At 41.5% G+C, this 21524-nt stretch overlaps 2 protein-coding genes across 2 annotated transcripts in view; both read right to left on the bottom strand.

Moving 5' to 3' along the window:
* The window catches only part of slc5a2 (solute carrier family 5 member 2), a gene marked incomplete at its 5' end in the record, with an annotated part of 28584 nt that extends 20570 nt beyond the window's left edge, over nt 1–8014 (bottom strand). The window contains 3 exons of the mRNA XM_083696386.1: nt 4024–4128; nt 4369–4440; nt 7904–8014. Of these exons, the coding sequence (XP_083552512.1) occupies nt 4024–4128; nt 4369–4440; nt 7904–8014 (288 nt within the window). The remainder of the gene's footprint in view (nt 1–4023; nt 4129–4368; nt 4441–7903) is intronic.
* Nucleotides 8015–8850: 836 nt separating this feature from the next.
* LOC310823125 (kelch repeat and BTB domain-containing protein 8) lies at nt 8851–21436 on the bottom strand. The gene is made up of 5 exons (XM_083695871.1): nt 20975–21436; nt 20682–20835; nt 19808–19886; nt 13176–13403; nt 8851–11460 (listed from the first exon to the last, which is right to left on the bottom strand). The coding sequence occupies exons 2-5, from the start codon at nt 20833–20835 to the stop codon at nt 9975–9977; spliced, it is 1947 nt and encodes a 648-aa protein (XP_083551997.1). The 5' UTR covers nt 20975–21436; the 3' UTR covers nt 8851–9974.
* Nucleotides 21437–21524: the final 88 nt, after the last annotated feature.

Raw genomic sequence — 21524 nt, 5'->3', positions numbered from 1 at the left:
CTAGCTCCACACCAGTGTGGCTTTTCCGTGAGCTTAAAACAGCTTGTAATTTAAACACGATAACACACAGTTAGCTAGAGGGACACCTTAGCTATAGCATTGGTGTTGCTCACTAGCTAGCTAAAATCAATGCTAAATGAGGCTAGTAGGTCGTAGCTAGTTGGCCAATATCACCTTTTTATTTATGTATCTATTTTCTTTCGGCAGCTGGCCAGTAGCCTTGCTGCAGTTTGTTATTGGGTTATGTTTTGTTAAAAGTGCCATCTCTGTCATTACTATAGTATAGGTAAGCATGAATAAACAATTGATGTTAATTATTTATTTATGACTACTTATTATGAATGATGCAATGTTGGGTCACTTTACTTGATGCAATTAATTTATACATTTCTTATCAAAGGGGAGGCTACTTTACTTGGGAGTGCCTTATTTTAGATACAAATGTTTTTAACTGTAACATTATTAATTAATGTTAGTAAGTCATTAATATAAGAATATACCATCTGGTATATATACCATATACCAGAAATATGTGTAACCCATTAATAAATGTTGGTAATAAATGATTAACGGTGTTACACTTTACATTAAGGCAGCATTTTACTTGATGTCCCATATGAACTTTCATTACTGTTCATAATTACTTATGAAAGGTGAGTCAACTTTGCTTGGCGTGCCTTATTTGAGATGTTAAACACATTAATTATGCTCAGTTACAAATATTGATAACTCAGTAATGAATGTTGGTAACTCATTTATAAATGGTTAACAGTGCAACATTTCATCAGTTATAAATCTTAGTAACTCGCTAATAAATAGTCAGAGGTTTTCTCCATAAGTACAGAGGATAGAAGAGAACTCACATGACTTAACTATCAATGCGGTCTAGTCATTCATTAACCCAAACCAGCTCAGAGCACTAACCCAGAGATTGTAGAGGCTTTAACTAACCACACATCGGTGAACACAGAGAAGGGGTAAGTAGTGGATAGATATATCAACAAATAAAATCTGGGAACCACCACGGTGGACATGTTTAAATGAGGAACGTGTTGTTAAGGACATTAGGATTTCAAGTACAGTATGGGCCATGGGGCAAAATACATGGACAGGTGTACTGTATTTGCTAGATCTTCACAATGTACTCTATGTAAACATGTGCTGAATTGGTTTGGTGACAGCCGAATCATCCCCACAATTAAGGAAATAACTTTCCCAACTGTGCAACCATTGCAATAAACTGGTTATAAGTGATTTGTAAACAAATTATTAGCCATTGATAAACCCTTTACAATGGGGACCTTAATGTAAAGTGTTACGAAACAAACAAACTCACTCAAAAGTATGAGGGTAGTATGCTGTCTCTAATAAAGAGAAGCAAGAGCATGAATGCCTTACTAACACTGTGACCATGACAGAGGATATCTTTTTTCTTTAACCTTAATTTTAACAGGGAGTCACACTGAGTCACCGGAGTCTCTTTTTAAGGGAGCCATGTAATACAAATGATAGAAATACATACGATTATTACGAAGTTATTAAGGGCACTATGATGGAGGAAAAATATGATTTGATTTGATCCGACGGAAGCCATTCATTGTCAATGGAACAGTCCATCAACTTGTACGTTGCTTTACCGTGCAGGGGTATAAATGGAAGTCGAACCAACAACAAATATTACAGAACTAGAGGGGGCTAGATATCTAGCAAAAATAACATACATCAAACGCATTATGTATCAGGTTGAAACCTGGTATTAAGCCTCATACACACAGACTGCGGCATTGTTTTTCAATGGGGATTTACACTCACCGGCCACTTTATTAGGTACACCTGTGCAACTGCTCGTTAACGCAAATATCTAATCAGCCAATCACATGGCAGCAACTCAATACATTTAGGCATGTAGACATGATCAAGACCACCTGCTGAAGTTCAAACCGAGCATCAGAATGGGGAAGAAAGGTGATTTAAGTGACTTTGAACGTGGTATGGTTGTTGGTGCCAGATGGTCTTTGTCTGAGTATTTCAGAAACTGCTGATCTACTGGGATTTTCACGCGTAACCATCTCTACGGTTTACAGAGAATGGTCAGAAAAAGAGAAAATATCCAGTGAGCGGCAGTTCTCGGTCTGAAAATGCCTAGTTGATGCCAGAGGTCAGAGGAGAATGGCCAGACCGGTTCGAGATGATAGAAAGGCAACAGTAACTCAAATAACCACTCGTTACGACCAAGGTATGCAGAAGACCATCTCTGAACGCACAACATGTTGAACCTTGAAGTAGTTGGGCTACAGCAGCAGAAGACCACACCGGGTGCCACTGTCAGCTAGGAACAGGAAACTGAGGCTACAATTCGCACGGGCTCACCAAAATTGGACAATAGATTGGAAAAACATTGCCTGGTCTGATGAGTCTTGATTTCTGCTGCGACATTCAGATGGTAGGGTCAGAATTTGGCGTAAACAACATGAAAGCATGGATCCATCCTGCCTTGTATCAACGGTTCAGGCTGGTGGTGGTGTAATGGTGTGGGGGATATTTTCTTGGCACACTTTGGGCCCCTTAGTACCAATTGAGCATCGTTTAAACGCCACAGCCTACCTGAGTATTGTTGCTGACCATGTCCACCCCTTTATGACCACAGTGTACCCATCTTCTGATGGATACTTCCAGCAGGATAACGCGCCATGTCACAAAACTCAAATCATCTAAAACTAGTTTCTTGAACATGACAATGAGTTCACTGTACTCCAATGGCTTCCACAGTCACCAGATCTCAATCCAATAGAGCACCTTTGGGATGTGGTGGAAGGGCAGATTCGCATCATGGATGTGCAGCCGACAAATCTGCAGCAACTGCGTGATGCTATCATGTCAATATGGACCAAAATCTCTGAGGAATGTTTCCAGCACCTTGTTGAATCTATGCCACAAGGAATTAAGGCAGTTCTGAAGGCAAAAGGGGTTCCAACCCGGTACTAGCAAGGTGTACCTAATAAAGTGGCCGGTGAGTGTATATTCCATGTCTGACATCATTTTATGAAGTGTATTTCTAAATTAAGTTTCATCAAAAGACATCATCACCTGCCCCTCAAAGCATTTTAGGCAGCACCCCCCCACGAAATATAATTGCGCTAAAACATTTCCCCCGCTTCTCTGCGCTGTGAGAGAATGCTTGATAACGGTATGAGAGTAGATTGAGAGTAGACTTGGTCCCATTGCTTGGTCCTCGTTAAAATAACCTGATATTTAAACCATTACTGATTACAGCTAACCCATACTGCATGAGTCGTTGTATTATTCCTTCTCGCGAAACAGATTTCCTATAGTACGTCCCTTCCCCCAAGTATTTGAGCAGAGTGGGAGTGAGTAAGTGTTAATGTTAGTGTTAAAGTGTTAAACGCTCTTTGCTTTGTGAGCGCGCTGTGGGATGGCGGAATCAGGACAAATAGCTAAAATGCAAGGTGGTACGCGGTGACATACAGTAGGTCGCCTGCTACTGTAGGTTGCAGCACATGACAAATGACAGAAGGGGGTCCAACCCGGTACTAGCAAGGTGTACCTAATAAAGTGGCTGGTGAGTGTATGTATCTCATACAACACAATGTATGACATCACACCTACGCGACGTGAATAGTATGGCTACATGACGCCTGGAGAAAAAACACTCATCCATTGAAAAGGCTTTCAGTCAAACGTTAGGTGACTTGGTGAGCAGTATCAGTGTCTGGGTGACTGCGGATCATTTAAGGCACTATCCTCGCCTCATACAAAAGGAGAGGAGAAACACTTTGTAAGGCAGTCGTATCCACAGACGACTGGTGTTGGTGTAGGCATTCATTCTCTCATTCTAGCTTAGCAGTAACACCTGATTCTAGTAATCAATGAATCATTGTCTTCAATCCGTATTTTGATTAGTAACTGCTTAGTTAGTGTTGGATTAGAACAAAAACATTCATACACACTGGCCCTCAGGAACTGAGTTTGAGAACACTGAAAGGGGTCACACATAGTACTCACGTTCCACTCAAACCCCCCCACAGCGATGCCACTGGCAGCTCCAGTACCAGCCAGGCCAACAAAGTGACCACTACCAATATTACTGGCAAACAGTGACGCACCAACCTAAGAGACAGAGATAGGGGGTAAGCTTTTTGTTAGGCTAACCCTATAGCATGCCATACTCACACCAGGTCAGCACCACACTGTGAACGACCCTTGTTGGCCATTTATGTGGATTTAGTTTTAACAAAGACAGAACTGATCAGTCTATTCACTTGAGATTTTACACAATCTTGTCAGAAAACTGAAATGGAAAAAAGACCATTGAGATTCAAAGTAAGTAAGGTAAGAAGTTGTACTAACTGGCCACCATGTCATGGTCCGTCCTGCCAGGAAGTACCCTCCCACGGTGCTCCGATTGGTCCGAAACATGGACTGAAAGACAGCATAGTCACAGTGTGTGAAATAATGGCTAATAACTCACATGACATATGCCAAGTATTGTACATGCAAATTATATGAGCTGTATACAGACACACTCAGTTGGAGTTTGACAGTTATTATCATTATTATTATTATTATTATTAATTATATTCCTCCACCGATTAAATCGGAGGGGGGACTATGAAATTATCTCCGTCCATTCGTATGTCACAAGCTTTTTCTCCGACACCACTGGGACAATTTAGATGAAACTTGGGTGAATCAGGGCCGGTTTTAGCCTGATATATTAGGGTGGGCTGGTAGAAATAATAGGTGGGCAACTTTTACTTGCTTTGCTTTGCCCTTTGTGTGTGCAATCTGAGCCATCAGAGTTCATAGTTGTCATAGCAACACCACTCCCCCTCGGCATGAGAAATCAACGCGAAGCTGTAAGAAGCAAGACTGATTGAAATATTGGCTTTGCAAATATTTTGTCTTAGCCTATTGATGAAATGTGTGTTTGAAGTAAAGGCGTCTTATATCAATAACAGTTAGTACGATAATAGCCTAATGGTGCCCCAATGATTTTTCTATTTGGTCACAGAAGGTGATCGGACCAAGAGGAAAGTCCCTCTGTGCGCAAAGGGGATACTGCACTGTAAAACGGACAACCAGAGTGTCATCGTAAAAGGTTTATGAATAAACACCTTGCTTCATTCAAAAGTTTCTCCATCACTCTCCTTTTATAGAGGAGTGTTACATCATTCGTGGGGGACAACATGTTTACTGTACACTTGTTATTATTATTATTATTATTATTATTATTATTATTATAATAGCTATTATCATTATAGTGCTTCTGATTATTATAATTGTATTGACTATTACTATTGACTGATTATAATTAGTACTATATATTGATATTATTAGTTATTCGTGGTATTTGTGTTCTAGGTTCTGCTGTAACCTGGGGTTCTTTTTGTATTGTATTGTTGTAATTACTACTTGATTTTGTTTACTCAATAATTATTAATTTTTTCTCTTTTCTTTTTGGTTTATTTATTTGTTTTTATGTGGTGAATTTCCAAATAGGATGTGCCCCTTATGGCCACACCATAGACTTACAAGGTTTTTGGCTGGGCGCTTGAGGTTGGCAGCATTGAATCATGTGGCATGGGAAAGTACCTTTTTATTTTTGGGCCAAGCCAATCAGCAGTTGGAGGTGAGCTTAGGGTGGTAAAGGCACATCAAGATAAGTCTTTTCATATGGAGATTTTTGTGGGATAGATAATGGAGGACAATTAGATACTAGTGTCAGTTGCTGTTTAGTGCATCTATCATGGTAAAGATGCAAGGAATGGCATTGATTTTTGAATAGTATTGGCAAGTATGAGTAAGTATTTCAAAATATTATTGATTCTGGTATCTCATCATGGTTATTGGTGAATAGCTAGCTATAATGCAAATGGAACAGGAAAAGAGTTTTCATGTGGCTAAAGATTACCATATTTACTTTCTACAGGAAACACATTTAGCATCTTCTAACTGGGCAAAATAGTGTGGCAGAAAAATGTATTTCTGTCATGGACGAAAAAATTAAAAAGGTGTTTTGATACTACTTAAAACTATTTAGATCTTGAAGTGCAATCTGTTAAAATAGATCCTCAAGGAAGATGGATTATCGTAAATATGCTAATTGACGATAAACAGATGTGGCTCAGTATTTAGAATAATGTATTGAGTCTCCAACACATCAATAGACCGTGAAGGCAATCATACTAACAACTATCACCCGCAGCCACTTAAAGAGATAAAAAATATTATAACTGGTGGATGGATATATGGGGGCTTAAAATCCTGACCTGGTAAGATACACTTAGAGGAGGCTTAATCAAGCTAGTCAGATGGTTTATTTATTTATTTATTTATAGAGGATCGAATGTGATTGGACCTTCAACGTATAGCCTTCTAGGTAACTATGACAGACTATGACAAGACTGGGATATTGGAAATGTAACCGGAGCTTACAGACTGGCAGTACATACTTAACAAAAACAAAGCATTTGCATAACATAGGTTCAGCAGACTCACTTATTATATGGGATGCCTTTAAATGTACCTTTAGAGGCCATGCAATTCAATTTCATCCCAAAAACAAAAACAGTCAAGAGACATACTTACAAAAACTAACATTACAAATTGTGTGTTGTTCAGTGATGTTCTACAGAAGTACTGAATAAACAAAACAAAATAGCTTGAGGAAATCAAAAATCAAACCAGAAAAAGTGGAACGTGTGTATATATATATACATATATACACTGTTTTAAAGATCCTCCTTTTTGAATGAAGCCACATAGATTTGGCTACAATTCTAATTTCCTCCTCCAGAAAAGAGAGAACAAATATTACAGCAAATAATATGGCAAAACTCTGATGCACTGATAGTGAAAGCCAATTTTCTTGGAAATTGTCTAAATTGTATAAGTAGGGTATTCTTTTTATAAATAACATTGTGAGCGAGGACGGTAAAATCATGTCACACAAACAACTAACAAAAGTGTATGGAGGTGTATGCTCAATACTAATGTATAACGAACTAACAAATACCTAAAAGAGAAGGGAATGAATTTGTCTGTCTGCCACACATTAAAAAACACAAATGGCTTTAAATGATTCATATAAATCGTAAAGTATATCAGTTTCACTTAAGGTCAAAAGGTTTGACAACTATACCATATAAAATTCAAGATAGTTCAGAACAGATTTTTGATGTCCCAATGGTATCGGGTTTATGATTTAATATACAAAACAACAATTAAAACAGCAATGCATTCTTATCAATTTAAACATATATGAAATTATTGCTACAAAAAGAATGCTCAATATATGGGACATTAAACAGTCAGCCTTGTGCAGATTCTGCCACGAGGAAACATAATCAATAGATAATCTATTTTGGTACTTCTTGGTCCATTGGATTTAGGTCCAGGAATGGTTGTTAAGGCATAACAGCAGTGTGCAGATAGACCTGCAATCTGTATTGTGTGGGGGGTCTGAGGGACCAGGCACATTCATTGGGGAAAATTATGAAAGTCTTAGGTAAAATATTTTTATTCTAAGAGAGATTATTCTAATAGAGAGGTTCAAGACCTTCATAAAATATCACTGTAAAATGTATTGCAAAAGGAAATAGTAAAATGGTTACACACTGGGAAAGATGGGTTAACCTATGGACATCTGAAGTCTGGAATTAAAATTTGAATAAATAATTGGTCAACCGATTCACTGATACACCCAATACAGACAGTGATGGGAAATTATATGTGTCTAAATGTGTGTATGTGTATTATGTACTTTACCACGGAATGATAAATAGCTGTACAGTAAGTTGAAGCTGATCTACCCCTTAAAAAAAGACATTGACAAATCATACACACACACACACACACACACACACACACAAAGAGGACTTACCCAGATGCCGACTCCAATGACCATTATGAAGTAACCAATGATGACGATGATATCAGCCGGATTGTTTATGGTCAACTGTGTTGATGTGGTTTCGGACGAGGGCCCCTCCATTTTTCAACAGGTGTGAACAAGACCTTTACAGTATGAACTACCTAAATACTGTTCCAATGAATGACTCCAATTCAAAAACTAGGATGAAAGGAAAACAATCCAAAAGACCTCGCACAGGCAGATATAACATAAGAGGAAGTCCAAGTGAGTGAGAGGAGATAGTGGGAAGTTTGGATGCTCAGTAAGACCTTTGGTCCTTAGAAAATACGCTGATTCTAGACTTAATGACACTAATAATTAACATCTAACCTCTGGCCTACACACTTGATTTGAGGTTAGTCAGCCCCCTAGTCCCCAGACACTTCTTTCAATCTAAAAATAATGGATAGGTACAGTACAGGCAAGTTGTCTGGCTGTCTTGTTGTACCTATCTAACCCTTTTAAATAAAGGCCTACACAAGTGTCTAAGACATATGGTCCATATTCTTCTCACTGTCTCTGATCTATGATCTGAACTCCACCATAACAAATACACTACTGGGGATATGTTGAGAGACAGTGTAGTAAAATAAGGTTATGTATGGATGAGTTAATCAAAGGAGGGTGCAACGTCATAATAGAAGTATTATGAAAAGGGATGACATGATTTGTTCCCTGGACATTTCCATTTGCCATTTAACACATTGGTCAATGTGGGTATGTGCAGCCCAGGTTAATGATTTTTGTGTCTTGGTTACTTACAGTGCCAGAAAGACAAACTGACACAGACATACAGGTCTGCTGATGTTGCCCAGAGAGGTTAAGGTTGATGTTAAGTGTCAATGGAATAATCAGAAGACCTTAAGCAAATATTCCTTTATTCATTTGATAGCATAGCTGTCATCAAAATAGCATGTTGCCCTTCAGTTCAAACACATAAAATCAGATTAAATCTGTGAGGTGATATTTCTTTTTTTTGCGAGAATGGGGGGTTGGGTGGGTGTGGGCCGGGGGGGACTCAACTCTCTGTTACACATTATAGAATTTTCCAATGCTTACTCCCCAACACATACAGTCATTACACATCTCAGAATATCGACACAGAACTCAATGTAGGGGAGGGGCATGTTCAACTAAAATCTCATGGCATTTAAGAGCAAGTTGTGTAAAACACCTATTCGCATGTCAGATATTCTGTGATATGCCTGTTCTTGATCTTGGGGTTAGTTACCCATACATTATCTAGAGATAAAAATCTGACCAGAGTTTGCAATCCTAGCAACAGAACAACAAAAATAGTTTATTAAACCTTCATTTGTTTTTTATTGGGACATGGTATCAGTCATGATAAAACAACATTATCTCCTTTAATATTCTTGAATTTGATATGAGGATTGACAAGGTGTATAGGGATAAAAAGAAACCTTGACCAAAAAAAACAAGTAAATCATCTGAGCCATGCCCATCTGAAAGGACTGGGTGGGTAATGTAATGTACAAATTGCTTCTGGACAGGGCCTTGGTGAAATTTTAGAAAGCAGCTACGGAATCCTTTGGTGGATTTCATCACTGGATTCAGGATAGAAAGGCAAAATTCCAGAACACTCATGCCTCATAACATCAATAAATAAGCTAAATTGTTGAGTCAATCACAACAGTCTGTTCCTTTAGGAGACTGAGGATATGTGTGAATCAAACAGGTTTAAAACCAATCCAATAGACATAGATGATGGACATGGACAATGACTACTTAAAATTTAGATTTATTTATTCAATTCAGCCGTTAAAAACATCAAATTTAACATCAAACAAAATGGTTGACAGTGATTAACTCCAAATATTAAAAAAGTCATAAAGGACATAAGAGATTTCTTTCAACTCATGTTTGTAAAGGACTGAGTGTTGTGGCATACAGTGGTTACATTCAGATGCAAGTCTCCTATTCCCCACTGACTGTCTCAAGTGTAACAATGTCATAACATTTAATTTGAAAACCCCTTAATGTGTTACTGTCCTGTCAAATCCCATTGGTCTTCCACAGGCTACTCATCCTCAGGTTTACAGTCCTCCCGGGCTAGTCTCAGCCGTGACAGGATGTGTTTTTTGGGGAACTTTAGAGTGGTACAGCCAAACTGGCTGACCCCCCCTGTGTCGCCCGGTAGTTTCTCCCGTCTCTGGACCCAGCTTCTCCAGCCAGGCTTCCAACAGTACACGCTGTCGTAGAAACGTGAGCCATTCTCTCCGCCAAGCACATAGATTCTGCGCTTCCACCTGGCCACGCCCCCAGCTGCAATCCGCCGGGGCAGCCCCGGGAACACCACAGGACTGGGGGCACGATCGCTTCCCCCGCCGGCTCCTCCCCTCTCTGCCACTACAGCCCCCATCACCTCCCGCTCTGCCACAGAGCCCCGCCCCTCCCGGAAAAACAGCACACGACCAGTGGCATCCAGAGGCTCCAAGTGTGTGTAGTTCCCGTCTATAAACTTAGTAGCGTCTCTCATGTAACCCCCGATGGCACACACCCCGCCTCGCACCGCCACTCCTCCCGCTAAGCAGGTGGCGCCAGAATCCAAGGCCACATGGCTCCAGGACTCAGTGGCCGTGTGGTAGACCAGCACGCCTGCATGCACCACCGTGCGGTTCTGCTCCAGTGTTGTCCCACCAAGCAGGTAGAGGCGGCCACGCAGGGCAGCACAGGCAAAGGAGCGCAGGGGCAGGGGCAGCCTGGGTCCAGGGCTCCAGCGCAGCGAGGTCAGGTCCAGGGTCTCACAAGAGTCGAGCAGCGCCGCTCTGTTACAGCCTCCTAGGGCGTAGAGAGACTCCCCGCAGCCCAGGAGACCCAGCATGGCCCGAGGCTGCACCATTGGCGGCCGCTGGAGCCAGCGGTCCAACACAGCATCATACTCATGCACCAAGGACGACACTGAACCGCCCCGCAGAATGCCCCCAGCTACGAAGAGGCGGCCCCCAACTGCTGTGCAGCCGGGACACAGCAGCGACCCCAGTGCTGCTAGTTTCTCCCACTTGCCTGTGCGCGGGTCGAAGCAGTCCACCGTGAAGTCCCTCTCTGTCAGCGACTCATCCTCCCGCGGTTTCAGGTCCACGCACACTATTTTCTTCTCAAACATGCCTTCGCGGGGCCTCAGCGGTCCCCCAAGGCCCTCACTGGCTGCTGCCGGCCCCAGTTCCTGGCTTAGCCGTCGGCTCTCCTCCATAGACAGCAGGCCAGGGCGGAGGTGGTGCAGCAGGGCCGGCATGTGGGTGTAGCGCTCCAGTGGGCGGTGCTCGGCCCAGCGCCGCGCAGCGTCGTACACCTCCGCCTCTGAGTCCACGCCCAGCCGGTCTGAGCCCAGCAGGCTTCCCAGGGTGCCTGGGTCCAGGAGGAGGAAGTCCTTCTGGCGGGCCACACGGGGGAAGTGTTGGGCAACCAGTCTCAGGGACGCCCGTAGCAGGAGCTGGTCATGGTGGGAGCGGGCCAAGGAGTACATACCCAGGCAGTTGTCCACAGAAAGGTGTTCAAACAGGAACCTACACACGCACGCACGCACACACGCACACACACATTTCCTGAGTAAAATAATTTTGGGGTTTTGGAAATTGGTCTACAGTGTCAACTGTATTTTGTAGAAATTCCAAAATACGCAGGAATATTGTGCCAGAGTGCGGTGGTTTTTCTGTCAGGCTAATACGAAGATACTATACACACTTTGATTACTAAAAGGCGTGACCATTGTAATGCTCTCCCATCTGGAATGCCCAAGTGATTGATACAGAATTCAGCAGAATCAGAAACCTATAGTGCCCTAGTAATGGGACAGTGAAGCATTTTTTCTTATTTTGGCTCTATCAAATATTGGATTTGAAATCAAACAATTACTACAAGGTTAAAACACAGCTTGTATTTGATGGTATTTGTGTACATATTGGTTTCACCATTTAGAAATTACACTTTTTATACATTGTCCCCCTTTTTCAGGGCACCAAAAATAATGGGACAGATTCACATAATGTCCAAATTAAGCACGAATTGCATAAAATGCATGTTCAATTGGATTTAAATCTGAAGTTAGACTTGACTAGTCATGAACATTCCACTTTTTGGCCCTGAAAAACTACGGCAGTATGTTTTGGGTCATTGTCTTACTGTTGAAGCACAATCTAATGAATTTGTAGGCATTTGCTTGTACTCGATCAGAGATGTTTCTGTATACTTCAGAATATATTCAGTGGCAGCTATACATGCCCAAAAAATAACACCCCCTCCACCATGTTTCACAGATGAGGTGGTGTGCTGTAAATCTTGGGCAGATCCTTTTTCCACTTGCAATCACTCTGGTACATAAGATTAATATTATCTGTCCACAATGCTGCAGGCTTTTTAGGTACTTTTACCAGTACTGTAACCTGACCATCCCTTTTGAGGATAACTAGTGGTTTGCACCTTGCAGTGATGCCTCTGTAGTTCGGCTGGTGAAGTATTCTGCGGATGGTGACATATTCTTCCACCTCCTGGAGTGTTCCTGATCTGTGGGACAGTTGTTGTTTTTTTCTTTCTTAATTATGGTGAGCATTCTTCGGTCATCCACAGTAGAAGTCTTCCTTGGCCTACCAGCCCGTTTGTGATTACTGAGCTCACCAGTGCTTTTTTTCTTTTTAATGATGTTCCTGTTGGCAGGCCTAAAGTTTTGGCTATCTTTCTGATAGGCTTTTTCTTATTTTTCAGCCTAATAATGGCTTCCTTGACTTTCATTGACACCTCTTTGGTCCTCATGTTGACAGACATCAATAGCTAACTCCAAAACCTAGAATCAATACTAGGCATTGACAGCTCTCTTATGCCTGCACAAATTATGTGATGGAACCCACCTGGCTTACCAGAAACACCTGTCAAGCCAATTGTCCCATTACTTTGCCTTGAAATAGGGGGGACTATGTATTAAAAAGTGTTGTCATTTCTAAATGGTAAAATATGTACACAAATACCCTTAAATAAAAGATGAGTATCTCTACTTCAACCTCATAGTACCTCATTTGATTTCAAATCCAAACGTTTGGAGTATAAAGCCAAAAGAAGAAAAAATGCTTCACTGTCGCAGGGCACTATATACGTTCCAGCCCGTCTTAGCTGCAGTCGCTCGGCTTATTACAGCGATTATTAGAGCCACAAGAGATCTTACCATATGCGCGGAGCGACTGCAATAAACACGAGGTAGAACACAACCAGTAACTATGACTATGGTTACCTAGAACAACGGTCCTGCAGAGGCATCACTTGAAGCCTATTGGCTGCCACAAACAGGTCCTCAGCGGTGTCCAGGCAGAGCCCCGCCTCCCCAGTGTAGACAAACTGGATGACAGTTTCCATGACGGACGGCGTTACCTCCTCCAATCGGATCTCATTGAGGCGGGACTCCACCAGGGGGCTGGTAAACATGGCACGGAAATACGGGCTCACGGCTGCCAAGAGGACTCTTGAGGGGAGGAAAAATAATGCATTATTGTGGTCAAAAAACTACTTCAGGCCCCATTTTTTCACATGGACAGTGCTTAAAATGTTAAACATGTGTTTGATGGTAAAACGTACGTAAGCATTGATGTAAGCATGAAATCCGCACATTTCTGGTGGTTGTGACAAGTCTACGAGACCGTAGGTCTTCTATAGTGTTAATACGCCATGTAATTATAGTTCCCTCAAAATGCTCCCGCACGTAGTCTGTCACATGTAACTTTGTGACAGGCATATTCGGCTATTGTCACTTGTTACAAACTTTCCCAGGGGTAATGTCTAGAAGCCAAGCAGTCCATACATATTTCCAGATTGTTAGATACTATTTTAGGTTTGAGATACGCCCCATTCAGGGGTAACATAATTCGAGGCCAGATGTTTTTGATTTGATTTTATGATAGGTATTTTATTATGGGGAAATGGAACAAGACAAATCACAAAAGTACATGTATTCAGATGACAAATATATGCAAAAACAATTATACATAGGCCTGCCTGTATACTACAATCATACAAACAGACACTTTTAGACAAGTACACACACAAATACGCACACAGCCAAATCTTAACATCTGAACAAGTCCCAGTTTCACATATGTTTCCAGATAAGTCGACTCAATCAAGGGATACAAACAATAATAACCACAATAACAAAAACAAATAAAGAATATACATTCAAGAGTCTCTCTCTCTCTCAAATTAAAAGCAATAGCATATAAAATAAAAATGGAGTGTGGTTGAAGACTGTGTCACAGCTGAGCTTAAAGGTAAGTGGGAAAGGTATCTAGTTTATGAATTAGTCTAAAGGACAGCCTCTCATATGCAGCAATCCTGCTGCCACTCCCCAAAAGAAGGAGAGTCTGTTGATTTCCATTGTTGATAAACAACCTTCTGCCCAGCATAACCACCATTTGTATCCTAGAAGAGAGGTCGTCCAAGGAGGACGGGTCCCCCAGAATGAATAGTCATGGACAGAATTGAATTTGTAGACCAATGATCCTCTCAATAACAATGTATGAGTGACCAGAACTTTGGAACAGCCCCAGAGGACATGTACTAGTATACCCTCTGACGAGCATCTCCAGCAATCTGGGTTAATTATGAATTTAACCCTGTAGAGTTTAGAAGGTGTCCAATACATCCTATGTTACTCAAGATAGAGGACCATTCTGGCAGACAAGAACTCACATTCCGAAAAGGGTCAAAATTAAACATCTTTGCCACCCTTTGCCAGATCCATTTAAGATGTGGTATAACGGGGTGGGATCAAGTGTGAGGTGACAAGGAGGCAGTAATACAACTAATAAGGCGGAGAGGAGAGCAGAGGTGTTCTTCTATATCATACCAAGGGGGAGCTCCCGGTGGGGGGGAGACACCTTTGAGCTAAGTGCCTCAGACAGAAAGCATACTGATGGAGCAAGAGGTTTGGTATCCCTAGTCCACCCGTTTCTGAAGTCTTTTCAAGTGGACTTCAGGACGTTTACCATTGCATAAGAAAACATTAGAGTCTATGGAACTCATGGAAATCATTTTACAGGAACCGATAGAGATTGGGAGAGATTGTAAAATGTAATTAAACTTGGGTACAACATTCATCTTAAGCATGTTCGCCTTTCCCAAAAGTGAGAGATATAGGGGCAACCATCTATCAATATCAGACCTGAATTTGTCAAGAAGGGTCTCCATATTAACTCTGCTAAGGTCTTGCAGTTGAGGGGGAAATGTTATCCCTAGATAAGTGATACCCTCCTCCAGCCAGCGAAGGTTTCCAGCCTGAAACATAGTTTTGGGGCAATAAGGGGCAACGGGAGAGCCTCACACTTAGACCAGTTAATTTTGTACCCAGAACATTACAAAACCATTGGTGACCACTGCTGTCATTGGTTCTCTATATATAAGGTGAAGCCAGTCAATAAATACTTTGTCAAACCCAAAAGCTTCTAACATAAAAAATAAGTACCTCGTCTCTATCAAATGCTTTTTCAGCATCAAGGGAAAGGGCAGCTGTGGGAGAGTTGTTATCCCGTACGTACCACATAATATTGGTGTTGAGTGATTCCTTCTGCTCATCAGACAGCACTGGTAGGTCTAACCTGGCCAGAAAGGACTCAATATCCACCCTCACCGCATTATATTCAAACTTAGAAAGCCTTGTGTAAAAGTAAAAAACATCTTTGTTGATATGTTGTGCTGGTTAACAGTGCCTCCTTGTGGTCCATATATATTTGGAGTCTGACACAATTTTTGCTATTTTAGCTATTTACCAAAACATATTCAAGTTAGTTATATAATGGGCTTAAAGTGCAGACTCTCAGCTTTAATTTGAGGGTATTCACATCCAAATTGGAGGAAGGGTTTAGGAATTACAGCTCTTTAATATGTAGCCTCTTTTTTAAAGGACCAAAAGTAATTGGACAACTGAATCAAAAGCAGTTTCATGGACAGATGTGGGCTATTCCTTTGTTATTTCTTTATCAATTAAGCAGGTAAAAGGTCTGAGTTGATTCCAAGTGTGGCATTTGCATTTGGAAGCTGTTGCTGTGAACGCACAACATGCGGTCAAAGGAGCTGTCAATGCAAGTGAAACAGGCCATCCTTACGCTGCAAAAACAAAAGCATCCATCAGAGAGATAGCGGCAACATTAGGAGTGGCCAAATCAACAGTTTGATACATTCTGAGAGAAAAAGAACGCACTGGTGAGCTCGGCAACACAAAAAGGCCTGAATGTCCACGGAAGACAACAGTGGTGGATGATCGCAGGATCCTTCATATGGTAAAGAAAAACCCCTTCGCAACATCTAGCCAAGTGAAGAACACTCTCCAGGAGGTAGGCATATCATTATCCAAGTCTACCATAAAATGAAGACTTCACGAGAGCAAATACAGAGGGTTCACCACAAGGTGCAAACCATTCATAAGCCTCAAGAATAGAAAGGCCAGATTAGACTTTGCCAAAAAACATCTAAAAAAGCCAGCCCAGTTCTGGAACAGCATTCTTTGGACAGATGAAACTAAGATCAACCTGTACCAGCATGATGGGAAGAAAAAAGTATGGAGAAGGCTTGGAACTGCTCATGGTCCAAAGACAAAACTAAAAGCAGAAAGACCCACGAACAAACAACAATTAAAGACAGCTGCAGTAAAGGCCTGGCAAAGCATCACAAAGGAGAAAACCCAGCATTTGGTGATGTCCATGGGTTCCAGACTTCAGGCAGTCATTGCCTGCAAAGGATTCTCAACACAGTATTAAAAGAAAAAAAGTATTAAAAATGATAAAAATGTATTTATGATCGTTAATTTCTCCAATTACATTTGAGCCCCTGAAAATATGGGACTGTATAAAAATTGTTGCAATTCCTAAACGTTTCATACGCTATTTTTGTTCAACCCCTTGAATTAAAGCTGAAAGTCTGCACTTCAATTGCATCTCGATTGTTTCATTTCCAATCCATTGTGGTGGTGTACAGAGCCAAAATTATGAAAATTGTGTTGCTGTCCAAATATTTCCCAAATCCTTACATGTGCTATTCAATATTCACTATTCTACGTGGGCGGGAGGTAGAGGGGCTACTATAGTCTAGTATATGATCTGGAACCTGATTGACGTCCCCTCCCATCAATATTGGATAATCATTTCCCATCTCTCTCAGTGTACACTCTAACTCGCCAAAAAAGGCGGGGTCGTCTATAATGCGAGTATAGATATTGGCCAAGATCAAAGGGCTACCCCGAATCTCAGCCTGAATAATAACCACACGCCCATTGCTGTCCTTATAAACGCTGTCACTCTTAAATTGCAAATGCTTATTAAAATAGCCACACCTTTGCTTCTACTTGAGCCAACAGAATAAAAAGTGTGTCGCACCCAATCTCTGCATAGCATCTTGGACTTGTTTCTGTGAGGTGTGTCTCCTGTCTCCATATTTCCTTGGTTTAAGAAAAAAAAAATCTTTATCAACTCACTCATTCCCTTTAGATTAAAAGTAAAAAAGCTCAGCCCCCTACTACTATTAGAACTCATAGTACAACTTCAGACAAAATAACCAGTGTGACACAGCTTCAAATAGAGGGAAAGGGGGGGACATGAACAAATACAGCAAACAAAAGAAAAACTGATGAAACTCAAAATGTGGCACACACCGCTGATTCTGACCATGAATCTCAAATTAGAGCCGCATAAAAAAGGTGGCACCATCGCATATGACATGAATTAATTATTATACAAATTAATTATACAAATTCATAACAGAATTATGAACTCGCTGTAAGTAATCAATCACCCGAGTGGATGTATTAACCCAGTGCAGGAGCTATCGAAATTAGGCAAAATTTATCAGAATGGTAAATAAATAGAAAAAAAGTATCAGGCTATATTTTGCAGCCAGCTCCTGTGGGTATCTATAGACCGTGAACTCAGCAAGAATAAAATAGTCCATTCCCATTATCTACTAAAACATCAACTTACTTGAAGGTCTGGATAACGTTATGGGACAGCAGTGAAAGATGTTAGTTAAGCTACATTAGCCTTGTTGTTGTCGAAGTCCATCTCCGTGCACTGGCCACATACAAAACCGCTCTCCTCCGGTAGCCTTCATTACAGTCAAATAAAGTTATAGCCTAATCCATAAAATAAAAGTCAGTTAATTCAGTTCTCCGGGTGCTGGGAAATGGCATGTGTCCACTGGTGATATTCACATGGTGTTGGTGAACTGTCGAGCCTTCTTGGTTTTCGTTACATTTCTTTAATTTATTTCACTGGGCCTCAACCGCTTTAGAGTAGTCCTGGTAAATGCCGATTCTGCTCCCCAGCCAGTTTAGATCCTTCTTTGCTCTTGCTGTTCTCTGTATGCATAGAACATCTTGGAAGCACAGGAACTTAGCAATGATGGCTCGTGGCGGTGGAGCGGAGCTGTCAATGGTCCCGATGCGAGGACCCATTGTCCGTTCAATGATCAAGCCTCTCGGGAAATCAATGCCAAGCAGCTCAGGAATGACCGTGTCCAGAAAAGTGGTAGCATCTCCCTCGCATAATTCTGGAAAGCCTCTGAAGTCTAAGTTGTTTCTCCTGCTTCTCCCATTTAGATCATCAATCTTATTTTGTAGCTTTTCCACCCCAGACTGTGGCGCGGGGAGGGTTTTCCTCCAGAAAGACAGGTGGCCCTCAGCATTGTCAAGTCTTTCAATAATGTTTGTCTATCGCTGAAGTAGATCTCTTGATAGCCCTGTTGACCTCCATGTACGCTTGAATCTGCCTGAGCACTTGGATGCTCACAACTTCTTTAGTCAGTTTGTCTTCATTGTCTTCATTGCATAGCCTCGCTGCCAGCAATGGAACCGTTAGCCTCGAGGTTAGAATCGTGATTCTTCCTCGTACGGAGTTTTGTTGAGTCTTTATTCGCCTGTTCAGACATCTTCAACTTAGTCTATTGTTTAGAAAGCTCTCAAGTGATGAAACAAAACTGCTTTGTACCGAAATATTAAATAAATTAGCGATGGCACAAGTGCTCCTTCTTCAAGCAGCCATTCACCAGGTTGGATCAATGACTCCAGATGTTATTTGTTTTGAAAAGCCATCGGGTTGGACGCATGTATATGTTAACCCTTAACCGCCTGGCACCCCTTTCTCAGCTGTGTGTTTTAGCATTAATGCCAATAATGCTTTTATACAACAGTTGCACAACAAATCAGAAAATTGTGACAAGGAAATACTTTAAATATTTATTTTGTGATATATTGTGGTGGTTTCTGCCCTGGGCTGAGAAATATAGTTCCCAAAACTACAAACATTGTCAAGGGAACCGACAAACATTGTCAAGGGAACCTGATCTACTGCGGCGTAGAAATATATTATTATGTGACCATGACATTATTGTTATTAAATCACGGCTTCGAACAGCTCTTGGCCAGTCACAATGCTTGTTTTCATCAACCCGTTTTATAACAGAGATTAATGCATGGCTTGGAACGCAGTTCAGATCACATTTCTCAGAACCCTTTTCAGAACTTGTAGAGCTAGAAAACATAATCATCACATGCTGAGCTGGGCTGCCAACCTCAAATAGTACAAATACTTACAGTTGCATCTTTGCCAGTTCTTTTTGTCAATTTATACCACTAATCGTTGTATTTTAAAATGTCAAGTACTATTTTAGTGATTGAGTACACTAACACATCCATTCAAGTACGTCAGTATTCAAGCCTATCTTTAGTAGAAATAAAATTGCTGCTGATCTCTCTCTCTCTCTCTCTCTCTCTATATATATATATATATATATATATATATGTATGACATTTCAGCTTGCTAATGTGCACCATTGGATGCCTGCACAGTGGTTATACTACAAATGAGAGATGAATCATTGGCCTACCTGTGACACATAAACCTCTTTCCCTCCACTAGCAGAGTTACATCACACAGCTGCTGAGCATCCAGGAGCTGCTTTAATCCTGAGAAAAACAGAAAGGGAGACTGAGTCAAGGCAGATAGAGGTTGGAATACAATAAATAAATAAATAAATAAATTTTAACTTTAAAACATTTGAGCTTTAGAAATGTACTAAATGGCCATGATAAATTGGTAGTGATCAATGAATGAGATCACATGATAAAAAACATTTAGTTGTAACACTACATACATAACACTACAAACCCTACCATTAGTGTTGAACAAAGCTTCACCAGAAGCGGTTTAACCTCATCACCACCTCTTTATGTTTCTGACGATCACTTTGTACCCTCGGCTCTCTCTATCTTTTTTGCCCACTAACTTCAGGCCAGCTCTGTCAACCATCTCTACCCATTCCTTGGCTGTCTGAATCTCTATAATCTTATAGAACAGGGCTTCAGGCAGCTACATTTACATTTAGCTGAGAAGAAATGGAGGAAAACTGGCCTTCCTGATGACCTAACCTCTTATCACTCCCTCTTCTCCAACTTCTCATCCTCTTTGTCTGCTGCTAAAGCTACCTTCTACCATTCTCAAATTCTTCTGTTTTTAATCAAGAAAACTGTTTTCTATCTCCTCCTCCCCCTCGCTCCTCCTTCTATGCAGATTACTTTGTCACCTATTGAGAATAAGGTTGATGACATCCACAGCTCCACTCAACCTCTTGATATCAGTCTCTGTCTTAACCTCTCTTTCCCCCCAGATGATATCCTGTGACTTGTGACATCCAACCGACCAACCACCTGCCCATATGGAATATAAAGTAAACTTCACCCATCTCCCAGTCCCCTTCTTACCATGTGTGACATAGTCCCCCAGTGGGGTGGTGCTGTCATCTGGGAAATCTTCCTCCTCTGAGTCGCTGTCAGAGAGGGGCTCCCCTCCCCCACTATCCCCATCCTGCCAGGGCTGCGGCCGCCAGGTCACTGTTCCCCCACGCACGGAGCTCATCTGAAAGAGAGGGAGATCATAGGATTCATGACGACTGCACTGTGAACTAGCTACAAAAAGTGTTAGAATATGAGGAGGACACGGGCACCCCAATTAGCAAATGCGGACACAACATGCAACCTCCCAAAGTTAACATTACCTTGACAAACTAACCCGGCCTAATTGGTCCAATCTACCCTCAGAATGTGTGGATTTAGACAAGGGCCTTTTCAGTTAGCTAGAACAGCTATGAGCCCGATTGTCTATGGTCAGGCCAGAAGTGTATAACTAAAATAGTTGCCATTCGTGTGTCTTGTCCTCCGATCCCCTCGGTGCGCATTGCCTGTGAGCCCGCATTGCCTGTGAGTGATCCCGGCCTCCAGTGAGGGGTGCATCACGGCTCATGGTGTACAATCACATCTACACCCATGCGGGATATCAACACTGAACGCCCTGGGACTTGCTGGCAATCTCCTCTATAAAAACATCCACCAAAACGCCCCCTTCTTTCTTATCACGAGTAATGGTCAACCATGGCACAAAACACAAATATATAAATCGCTTATTAATTTACAAATAACGCAGTGATGTTAAAAGACTCATTTTAGAGACGATGCCGACAAGAGTCGGCCGCAGTATAATATTTCCGTTTGTCTGATTGGCTACCCTTTGACCGTTAAACGGTTATGACGTTTTGTTTTGGACTCACT

This window comes from Argentina silus (assembly GCF_951799395.1).
Source record: "Argentina silus genome assembly, chromosome: X".
Lineage (NCBI taxonomy): Eukaryota > Metazoa > Chordata > Actinopteri > Argentiniformes > Argentinidae > Argentina > Argentina silus.
This window is presented reverse-complemented; position numbering and strand designations above follow the sequence as displayed.